This window comes from Telmatherina bonti (assembly GCF_933228915.1).
Source record: "Telmatherina bonti genome assembly, chromosome: 15".
NCBI classification, from domain to species: domain Eukaryota; kingdom Metazoa; phylum Chordata; class Actinopteri; order Atheriniformes; family Telmatherinidae; genus Telmatherina; species Telmatherina bonti.
Genome location: NC_136613.1, coordinates 6,620,386 through 6,632,399, shown reverse-complemented (window position 1 = coordinate 6,632,399; position 12,014 = coordinate 6,620,386). Strand labels below are relative to the sequence as shown.

At 43.7% G+C, this 12,014-nt stretch overlaps 1 protein-coding gene across 1 annotated transcript in view; it reads left to right on the top strand.

Moving 5' to 3' along the window:
- dgkh (diacylglycerol kinase, eta) overlaps positions 1-12,014 on the top strand; it is a 93,649-nt gene that overhangs the window by 72,426 nt on the left and 9,209 nt on the right. The window contains exons 21-29 of the mRNA XM_079253701.1: positions 700-807; positions 2,379-2,492; positions 2,574-2,708; positions 2,785-2,945; positions 3,021-3,126; positions 4,623-4,715; positions 4,807-4,926; positions 10,311-10,416; positions 11,568-11,698. Coding sequence (XP_079109827.1) covers positions 700-807; positions 2,379-2,492; positions 2,574-2,708; positions 2,785-2,945; positions 3,021-3,126; positions 4,623-4,715; positions 4,807-4,926; positions 10,311-10,416; positions 11,568-11,698 — 1,074 coding nt within the window. The remainder of the gene's footprint in view (positions 1-699; positions 808-2,378; positions 2,493-2,573; positions 2,709-2,784; positions 2,946-3,020; positions 3,127-4,622; positions 4,716-4,806; positions 4,927-10,310; positions 10,417-11,567; positions 11,699-12,014) is intronic.

Sequence of the window (12,014 nt, the reverse complement as noted above, 5' to 3'; positions counted from 1 at the left end):
CCAGGATTAAACCAAACTGCAGACGTCTGTAACTTCTAACGACCAGGATTAAACCAAGCTGCAGACGTCTGTAACTTCTAACGACCAGGATTAAACCAAGCTGCAGACGTCTGTAACTTCTAACGACCAGGATTAAACCAAGCTGCAGACGTCTGTAACTTCTAACGACCAGGATTAAACCAAGCTGCAGACGTCTGTAACTTCTAACGACCAGGATTAAACCAAGCTGCAGACGTCTGTAACTTCTAACGACCAGGATTAAACCAAGCTGCAGACGTCTGTAACTTCTAACGACCAGGATTAAACCAAGCTGCAGACGTCTGTAACTTCTAACGACCAGGATTAAACCAAACTGCAGACGTCTGTAACTTCTAACGACCAGGATTAAACCAAGCTGCAGACGTCTGTAACTTCTAACGACCAGGATTAAACCAAGCTGCAGACGTCTGTAACTTCTAACGACCAGGATTAAACCAAGCTGCAGACGTCTGTAACTTCTAACGACCAGGATTAAACCAAGCTGCAGACGTCTGTAACTTCTAACGACCAGGATTAAACCAAGCTGCAGACGTCTGTAACTTCTAACGACCAGGATTAAACCAAACTGCAGACGTCTGTAACTTCTAACGACCAGGATTAAACCAAACTGCAGACTTAAAATGATGTCACAGAGGCTTGCTTGTTGTGTGTCTTTCCCAGTGTGACGGCCAGTACATCCCCCTGCCTAGCTTGCAGGGCATCGCCGTGTTAAACATTCCCAGCTACGCTGGCGGAACCAACTTCTGGGGCGGCACCAAGGAGGATGATGTGAGTACATTTACAGTGTGTTAGATAAAACGCCAGTCAGCATCATCCCCCACCTCGCTTCGCCAGGCGACTCAGATCACCTCTGGAGGGGAAGAGGGGGGTTCTCCTCCTCCTCAGGCTCGTTTCCTCCTCTGCCTTTAACTAACGACTGACAGCATGGATGCTGGTTGGACATGACCCCACTTGGCTGCAGGAGGGGCGGGTGGGGACATGCGTGTGCTTGTTTGTTTAAGGCTGAAAGCACAACAGTTGCTGAGGGATTGCCGTGTCAGTTTGCACATGCACCCCCCTGAGTGAAGCCTTGTGGACCACACACACACACACACACACGTGTACAGTGTTACATAACTGCTCTGCTGAAGCATAGGAAGCAGTGAAATGGAGATGTCTCTGTAAACATCATCATGAAATCAGGTTTTTTTTCCCGTCACATTGAGTAAATAACAGACTTTGACATTTTGTGTCTCGTCTATTGAACGATCTCAGACGTCGTGCCGGAATGTTCCGCGTCTTTCTACATGTGTCCCTCTAGTGGCGGAAGCTGGTAGAGACAGCAAAACTTCTCTTTTTTTTAGCCTTTTCCATCACAGTTTGCTGGTGGACATGAACAACATCGCCTCTCAGAGACTGTCCTGTTTCCATTTCATCTCCTGCTTCACCGAGCTGGAATGTTGGCTCATTAATGACAGATGGAATAAATAACATATTACATTTACCTTTGGAAATTATTGTCTGAGAAATTTTCTTCTTCTTTTCTTAATATTTCTGACTTAATGCAGTTTTGTTTTTTGTTTTTTTTATTAAATACGTCTTAAATGTTGAGTTTTCTCAAAGCTGTGAGGGATTTATTGGTGTATTGTATCTTTGTGCCCTATAATGGGGGCTCGGCTAATATGCATGGTCTGATGTATGAAGCTGAAATTCTGTTTTTTACATGTGGATTTATGCTGTGTAGTTAGTGTGATTATATGATGTGCAACACTGACAATTAGAAATAGGGGTAAGATTTCATAAGTTTTACACTTCTTCTTACTCGTTTTCGAACATAAAGATTGTTCCCTTCTATATTCTATATCTATCTATCTATCTATCTATCTATCTATCTATCTGTCTATCTGTCTATCTATCTATCTATCTATCTATCTATCTATCTATCTATCTATCTGTCTATCTGTCTATCTGTCTATCTATCTATCTGTCTGTCTGTCTGTCTGTCTATATATATATGTTGTTTTTTGCGTCACATGTGTGACCTCTTGATTTTGTTTGCTTTGTGGTTTTATATTCATGTTTGAGTTATAATCTAATTACTGTTCGAAATAAACGACAACAACAAAGGTAAGCCGCGTGCATCGGGATCTGTGGTCCACCATAACCTTTAGGATACAGTTTACCATCATCCCTGCATGCTGCTGAGGCTTCCAGGCTTTACCTCGTCCCCCTCGGTGCACTGCAGCGTGAACACACACCGTCGCCTACTTTGTGCATGTTGAAGGCAGCTGTGTCCAAGCTTCAAGCTGCACAACATCTATAAATACAACATAAAGTTGTAGCTGAGATTCCTTCTCCAGATCTTCTGCGCCCCATCGTTCGATGATAAAATCCTGGAAGTGGTGGCCGTGTTCGGGAGCATGCAGATGGCCGTGTCCAGAGTCATCAAGCTGCAACATCACCGCATAGCGCAGGTGAGAGGAAGCACCAACACCAGCATGAAGTGGTGATGCTCATCAGAATACGTGTGTCTGATCCGACTGCGCCTGATTCAGTGTCGAACGGTGAAGATCACCATCCTGGGGGATGAAGGGGTTCCCATTCAGGTGGACGGCGAGGCCTGGATCCAGCCGCCTGGAGTCATCAAGATCCAGCACAAGAACAGAGCGCAGATGCTCACCAGAGACCGGGTGAGGAAGATGAGGGTGAAATGAAGAAGATGGCTTGTGTGGATTGGTTGCTACATCTGCTTTGATTTTCCTGCAGGCGTTTGAGAACACGCTGAAGTCCTGGGAGGACAAGCTGAAATACGACAAGCCTCCTCTGCGGCCTCACCTCTACCCGCAGCAGTCTGTGGATCTGGCCACAGAGGAGGAGGCCGCCTTGGTGCAGATGTGTGCCCGAGCTGCCGAGGAGCTCATCACAAGGTAGATGTGTTTCATCACGAGTGTTTCAGGTCTGGTTCCGCCAGCTGACACTGACTGCTGTCTGTCTAAACACAGGATATGTGAGGCTGCAAAGACCAACGGCCTTTTAGAGCAGGAGCTGGCTCATGCTGTGAATGCTGCATCACACGCCATCAACAAGACGCACCCCAAGTTCCCAGAGGTGAGCCATGCGGGGGGCTTGCTCGTTGGGTTTGCTTTTAGCCCAGGGGTCCGGCAAGCGTACATGTCCGGAAGCAAACAGATTTCACCTGGTTTCGAGGATTTAAATCAGTCTGAATATCTAATCTAATACGTGAAAGTAAACTGGAGAGACGTAAAGCTGCAGCATCTTAAGCTTTTAATGGCAAACAAACAGGTTAGAAATGAAGTTATTCAGTGGAAAAAGTAAATTCAACTCTTTTCTTTAAACTAAATTTGAACAAATGATGAAAATAATCATAATCATACAAAACCAAATTGGTAAAAGTCCACAAAGAAGAAAGAGGCAGAAAGAGAAGAGTCACAGAGATGTACCCATCAGAGAGGAGAACCACAGCCTGAAACAAGGAAGCAAAAATAAAACAAATGTACAAAGAATTTATATGAAAATAAATAAAAACAAGATATAAAACTCAAGCGAAGGGATATGAAACGTAACTGATAAAATGTGTTTTTATTTCTGTGTCTAAAGGAAGCTAATTTTTAACCCTTTAATGTCATCACTACAGTGGAGACCAGTTTAATGCCTTTTTTTGGTATGGTCATAAATGAAGGTGGTATATTTGTAAATAAACAATTTAAGTGGATGTCAGTGAGTCATCCAATACATTACCACTATGAAGAATAAATAAATATGATATAACTGAACATAAATGCATACACTGTGATTACTCCAATTTGTCTTTGTGATACATTGGAAAAAATAGTTATATTTTAGAATTGTGATTTTTTTTATTCCCATAAAAATATATGAATTAAACTAAAATAAATAAATAAATTAAAAAAATATTATATTTAAATATTAACATTTTAAACAATAAAGTGTTGCATATGTCTGTAGTGATAAATAGGAAAAAATGGTTATTTTATTTAAAAAAAAACCTATAAAATATATTAATCAAAATAAAATAAATCAATAAATAAGAAATATTAATAAATAATAAGTATTGCATATGTCTGTAGTGATAAACAGGAAAAATGGTTTTATTTTATTAAAAATGTATGTAATGTAATCATAATTTTATATTATTGAAAAAATATATAAAGTAAAATAAAAAAATAAAAAAATAAAATATTACTTAACAATAAAGTATTACATATGCCTGTAGAGGTAGAATACTGTAATTACAAAACATTGCTTTTTTTAAAATTTTGTTTTATTAATACCTGCATGAAAAGTTAAAGTATTGTCTGATAGAGTTTTTAGCTGGCAAGAAAAACTTATTACAACATGAAACATTTGTTTATGAAACATAAATTAGAGTTAGTTTGTCTTCTATACACCAGTATTAACAGCTTGTCACGTCCAGCGTTTTCTGCACTTTTCAGCTCCTGAAAGACGAGTCGGTTGTAAAGTGAAGCGGAGCGCTAAACCACCCACTAAAACTGTTTCCTAAACTACCAGTGTGACGCTTGTGTGTGAACATATTGTACTAAGTAAGCGTGTCTCCTCTGCAGAGCCTGACGAGGAACACGGCGATTGAGGTGGCGAGCACCGTCAAGGCGCTCTACAACGAAACCGAGTCGCTCCTGCTGGGACGAGTTTCTCTGGTCAGTTCAGAAACGGATCATCTCAATGTGTCAACGGTCGCGTGGAATTAGGTGGTAGCGATCTATTTTCGCTTGTTTCCTGGTCTTGCAGCAACTGGACCCACCGGAGGAGGAGCAGCTGTCCAGTGCTCTGCAGAGCATGGAGCTGGAACTGGGCAAACTGGGAGAAATCGCCTGGCTCTACCACATCCTGCAGCCCAACGACGAGGAGGTAGGATGCTTCAGGATTCACAACATGCAAACACCATGTTGTTGTACCCCTTTTGCTCCTATTGTTCTGTTCCTGCTCATACAAACTGTCAGTCACCTGCATTTCTGTAACAATTGTCCTGAAAATGTGCTCCGATCTGCACGAGAGCCCCAAAGTGAGAAGAAAAATATTTGCAGATCAATTGGAATGAATACGCATTTTTAGTTATAAAGGAATTTCAGCTGAGAAAAAATATATATTTACCTTGGAAAACAAGGTTGTTGTAGGGAAAAAAAAACAAAACAGCTCATTTTAATCAGTTTTAAGTCTTTAAGAGTAAAAAACAACATTCAAGCAACAAAAACTTTATTTTCTCATCTGGTTTCCATTGATCTTCATCTAAGTTGTGCTCATAGATCGCTCTTTTAAACACACTTTTGTGTGAAAACTAAAACCAAAACTTTTTAACGTCCCAAAAAATGTCCAAATGCAGTTTCTGCAAACCGTCTGTCAGGTTAGCGCTGAATAATTCCAGAAGTTTGGCAATAATTTCAATCTTCACGGTACATAGAGGGACCAACCCGCAGTAACGACGCTGGACTGTGTAACTATGTCTCTTGTTGGTTCCAAAAATACTCATCACAAATTAAGGATACAGTTTTAAAATTTATATCACAGTGTGAAAATGTTGCTGTCATTAACCTCCAGTTAGAGATTAATAACACTGCCGGCTGGAGATGATCAATAATCCTTCCTGTAGCCGTTGTTTGATGCAGGACTGGATGAGAGTGTGTTCGATTTGAAGATAAAGGAGAACGTTTTAGAGGAAGTTGGTGCGTCCATGTATGGTTTTTATTTGTCAGTGCAGGATTTATTTGGGGTGTGTGTGTGTGTGTGTGTGATGTCCACTGTCTCTATGCACATTTTATTACCTCCTTTTTTTGTTTACGCAAAACTTATGGCTGGATTTTTTTTTTTTGCATAAGAACAGGTCTAAATATTACAGATTAAAATTTTTAAAGGATTTTTCATAATGGAAAAGGTCTGAGCTCTCATTTATCCAACTTTATCTGTGAGGATCCAGAAATTCATCCACGTACAAAGTAGTCTTGAAGAAAACCCAGTTTATTTGAAAATGAGGAATGAGAGATGAGGGTCAGGAGGTTCAGTCCTGGTTCCAGAGATGAGGGTCAGGAGGTTCAGTCCTGGTTCCAGAGACAGCCTCAGGAAGGGGCCAAGAGCTCAAGATTATGATATAGCAGATGAGTTACTTAGCCAGGGTCCAAAAACAAGGCAAGGGTCTGTCTCCAGAAAATCCAAGAGGCTAAAGGAGTCCGTTATGAGCAGAGCAAGAAGCGTTGTCCAGGGACGTGAAAAGGGGGTTCTACTGGACAACTAGACATGGATTTACTGATAATCTGGCAGAGGGGAAGAGAGTGTTCAGTAGGGCTACGAGTCATGATCACATGGGGAAATTCAATTCAATTCAGCTTTATTTGTTCAGCGCCACTTCACAACAATGTTGTCACAGGACGCTTTACATAAACATCATTTCAAGCCAATTCATACATATCCTATAATAGAAACCAACTGATTGCATCGAGTCATGACTTGGATCCAATCCTCCATCCTGAGCTGCACGAGGCGACAGTGGGAAGGAAAAAACTCCCCTTTAACAGGAAGAAAACCTCCGGCAGAACCCGGCTCAGGGAGGGCAGCCATCTGCCTCCACTGGTTGGGGTGGAGAGGACAGGAAAGACAGATCAACATGTACAACTGCACTTATTCAGGAAGACCTGCAGAAAAAAGGATAAATAAGTTACAGACGGCAATATTGGCATATATTTATACATTAATATATTAGAGAAATGGAGCGAGGTACTTCTTAGTGCATCAGGTAACATCCCCATTGCTACATAAGTAATGGTTGGCTAGACTACCCATAACTATAAGAGCAATGAGCAGAACCTGGACAGTTGGGTCCCGTACATGCAGACTCCAACTCAGGAGATGCTCATATCCTAACTATAAGAATCATGGAAAAGGAAGGTTTTCAGCTCAATCTTAAAGATGTGGAGGGAGTCTGCCTCCCGAACCCACGGTGGGAGCTGGTTCCATAAGAGAGGAGCCTGATAGCTAAAGGCCCTTCCTCCCATAGTACTCTTTGAGACTCTGGGAACCACCAGTAAACCTGCAGTCTGAGAGCAAAGTGCTCTATTTGGAATAAATGGAACTATAAGATCTTTTATGTACAATGGAGCTTGGTCATGGAGAGCTTTATATGTGAGGAGAAGAATTTTAAACTTTATCCTGGATTTAACAGGGAGCCAGTGTAGAGAGGCTAAAACTGGTGAAACATGATCTCTCCTGCTAGTCCTCATCAGAACCCTCGCTGCAGCATTTTGGATCAGCTGGAGACTTTTCAGGGCATATTTGGGACAACCCATGAATAACGACTTGCAGTAATCCAGTCTGGAATTAATAAAGGCATGGACTCATTTTTCTGCATCTTTCTGAGACAAGATGCCCCTAATTTTTGCAATATAACGCAGGTGGAAGAAGGCGGATCTAGAAACCTGTTTAAAATATGAGCTAAAAAACAAGTCCTGGTCAATAATGAGATTTCTCACAGTGGTACTGGAGGCCAGATTAATGCCATCCAGATTAATTACATAACTGGATCATTTTGTCCTAAGTTTCAAGCCGAAGATAACGATCTCTGTCTTGTCTGAGTTTAAAAGGAGACAATTCAGAGTCATCCAGGTCTTGATGTCTGTCAGAGATCTTTGTAATCTAAGAAACTGGTTTCATCTGGTGGACTGAATCAGACTGGGAACATGGCAGAGGTACCTAGGAAGCCCCAGGTGGGCTGAGTTCCACTGATGAGTGCCGTCAGGAGTCCTATATGTTCACTCTGCTTCCATTTCCATCACATTACACAATGCACAGCTACCTTCATGCACAAAAACTAACAAACGGGAGTACTAGCAGTTCGTTCCGCTGACAATATGAGGGCAAAGGTCCTCCATCATGCTGGTAAACAATTGTTTAATAATAAACCAGGATGACCATTTGCTTTGTCCTTTCAAACATTGTTTAAGTTGGAAATATGTTGTTATGATATTGGTTTTATAGAAAGTGGACTCAAGAGTTTGGGTTTGTTTAAACTTAATAAGCCTCACTTATTCCTCCTTTACATCCATTTTCTAGCTTATGAAAGCCCAACTGCTCACATGTGTCGGTTGCCTTTGCATGATTATGTTACTCATCCACTAGAGATCAGAGTAGAGCCGCTGCTCCTCCGCATCGAGAGGAACCAGTTGAGGTGGCTCGGACATCTGGTCAGGATGCCTCCTGGACCTCCCTGGTGAGGTGTTCCAGGCACGTCCCTCTGGGAGGAGACCCCGGGGAAGACCCAGGACACGCTGGAGGGATTATATCTCTCGGCTGGTCTGGGAACGCCTCGGGATCCCCCCGCAGAGTTGGCAAATGTGGCTGGGGGGAGGGAAGTCTGGGCTTCCCTGCTCAGGCTGCTGTCCCCGCGACCCGACCCCGGATAAGCGGCATGAAGATGATGATGATGATGATGATAGAGGGCAGTGCTGCATTCAGAGCCGCATCAGTTACAGACAACAGGAGGAGGCGGGGATGATTCTCAGTTATTTACACCGGTGCTAGCACATCCGTCTTCTGCGTCCGTTACATGCACGAGAGATCCTTGTGGACTCAAATTCAGCCACACAGACACAAAGCGATAAAGGTTTGTGTGTGAACAGCGGATCTTCAGGGGTAAGACGGGGTCCGGTCCAGCAGGAAGTGTCTGTTAGTTCCTGAAAAGCTGTTGGAATCCAGAATCTAGAGACGTATTTGTTAGATAGGCATTGGTCATAGCAAGAGGTAGGAATTAGGCTACTTGTCCAGCGGAGGAGGCAAGAATCCGTGGTCGTTCTGAGCAGGTCCATGTCCAGGCAGGACACAGGGCGAGGAGGATCCAACAAGGGGAAGACCAGATAAACCCGGGGAACAAGACAGGGTCAGTGACAGGAATCTAGAAATGAGACAAAACACTGGATATCAACACGAGAAGCTCTGCTGACCGTCTGGCAGGGAAACAGGAGAAGGTTTAAGCAGAGCAGGAAGCAGGTGAAGATGAAGAGCAACCAGGGAGCCCAGGTGGAGCAGATTAGATTGATGAGGTGGCGGAGCTTCCAGCAGAGATGCAATTGTAACATTAAATGCATGTTCTGGTGCATTTTTAGTGAGCTTGCAGATGTGTAGCCAGATGGAACGGATGTAGCAGCAGAAGCAGCCGGGACAGTGTTGTGCAGGATAACTCGCATGCAACCAGCCAAAGCAACTGCGATGGAGTGTCTTCATCATGCTCCACCGTCGGCGCTTTGCTGTCGTCTGCAGGTGAAGTCGGAAAGTAAACTGGCCAACGTAAAGCATGCATGATGCATGGGAGGATGTGGACAGGGATGCAGTTAGAGAATCCTGATGTTAGTAGTGTTTATAAATGGTCAGGGGAAGGGTTAGGTGTGTGTTTGTGTGTTTAAGTGTGAAACAGTTTTTTATGTTGATAAACACGAGAGCTGTGACGATATGCTTTTGTTCCGATCGATTTGATTCCGATTTTTTTGGGTGCCGATTCAATTTAAATTGCGATTCTCACAATTCTTATAATAATAATAATATAATTGCTGATTTTTGTAGATTAAAAACAAAAAATGTCTAAAACTTTTTTTTACTCTTAATTTTAAATGATTTCATTGAGGAAAAAACAACCCAGCAGCCAGATCATCATTCTGCTGCTATAACGCTCAAGAAGACGAGTAAAAAGATCAATAAAAACAATAAAAATGGCAAAAATTTTATAAAGTATTATTTTTATTTATTTGAAAAAAAACTATTTTTTTTACCAAAAAAAAATTGATTTTAAAATTGTGAATCAAAAAAATGCCAGATTTTCGATTTTTCGATTAGATTGCTATTAAACACTGATATGCTTCTGCATGAAAAGTGCTGTACAAATAAAGTTTGATTTGATTTGACTGTGTTTAAAAACAGACATACCAATTTCTGTACATAAAGGGAACATTAACCAGGCTCAGGTTCTCCGTCCACATCTGTGTTCCGCGTTAAACAAGGCCTTAAGATTACAGAGTCGTAGTCCATCCAATTCTCCTCCAATCTGCAGGTTGGAGAGATAAATTTACCACAGCCTAAAAGAACTGGGTCTTAGATGAAGATCATATTTCATTTTTTATGAATTAATGCCAAGAAGCATCATCTGCCTCTTCATATCCTGTGTGTTATTGCTGTTCTGTGTAATGCATCATGGCTTCAGACAACAAGAGTTGAGTAGCTAAATGAAAGGCTATAGGTTGACTGTGCTTATGTACCAGGACCCCTCTCTGGGTTACGGCAAGAGGAACAGTCGCAGCAGCATGTTTCGCATAGTGCCCAAGTTCAAGAAGGAGAAAGCTGCCAAGAAGACGAGCCCTCAGTCAGGTAGGGCCGAGTCCACGTTTCCCCTCAGTGCTGAGCACACACAGCTCCTCCGCCTGGGGAGTCACTCAGTTTAATGTCAGTCCGTTTGAAGTAACTGGGGAAAAAAAAAAAAAACAAGAACAAACTGGCTGTCCTTAAACTCTACATGCACAAAACCAGTTCCTGCCATCATGGTTTGCACCTTCACCACCATGCAAAAGAACCTCCGCAGGTGTTGCTGTGAGTAGAAAGTCAGCGAATGGGTTCATGTTTGAGGTGTTACATCCCACAGTCTGAGCCTAACCATCAACATGCCCCCAACCCCCCCGACCCCCATCTTCCTCCATCTACGCCCTCATCCAGCTGTCCTCATGTGTCCAAAAGGAACAAAGCCGGGAGAAGAGCGAGTCTGTGCTCTGTGGAGAAGTCTGCAGGGGTCTAAGATTTCCTAAATTCATGTATCAGATCATGTCGACTGAAACGGCGATGTCGCTGCGTCCCAAACGGGTCAGCGACTGAAACGGCGATGTCGCTGCGTCCCAAACGGGTCAGCGACTGAAACGGCGATGTCGCTGCGTCCCAAACGGGTCAGCGACTGAAACGGCGATGTCGCTGCGTCCCAAACGGGTCAGCGACTGAAACGGCGATGTCGCTGCGTCCCAAACGGGTCAGCGACTGAAACGGCGATGTCGCTGCGTCCCAAACGGGTCAGCGACTGAAACGGCGATGTCGCTGCGTCCCAAACGGGTCAGCGACTGAAACGGCGATGTCGCTGCGTCCCAAACGGGTCAGACAGGGCGAGCCCATCTTCCTGCAGACCACACAGGCTTCCGCCTCCCTGTATTTCCTCCTTCTCCTCTGTGTTCTGACAATGGTTGATGAAATGAAATGCATGCCGTCCCTCCAACTCTTCCCTGACACGCACAGGCCTTGATCTCACCAACCTTTGGTGTCTTCATCCTCCTCCTCCTCCTCCGCCAGCTGCCGCCGCTGCTTTCTCTCCTCCTTTCCTCTCTGCTCCTCATGATTGTCCATGTGTGAGGTTGTGTGTGACGACATATCCAGACGTATGTGTGTGAATGGGCTCGCTGCATACCTGTGAGGCGCTCTGAGCCTCTCTCTGTTCTACTTTGTGTGTGTGTGTGTGTGTGTGTGTGTGTGTGTGTGTGTAGTGGAGAGATGGGGCACAGAGGAGGTGGGCGTCTGGCTGGAACAGCTGAGTCTGGGGGAATACAGAGAAACTTTCATCCGACACGACATCCGAGGCTCGGAGCTGCTGCATCTGGAGAGGAGGGACCTGAAGGTACACACATTAACACACACACGCACACACACATAGTGAATCTGTGTGAAGCCTTTCCTCTAACCCGCAGTCGGCTCTTTCTCTGTCCTCTTGGTGTGCCTTGTGACCTTTTGGACGTGTCCCTGTTTTGCCTCCTCTTGTGCTGCGCTGCATCGCTCTGCTTGGCTTTGACTGTCTGATGGTTGCTGCGTGGAAACGGACTTGCTGTAACCCACTAACCGTGTGTTTCTGCTGAAGAGGAGGGAAGCCTGCTGCAGGCAGGGAGGGGGCTTACAATAAAGCTCCGAACTGAGCTGGTCTGGTTGCTGAAGATATA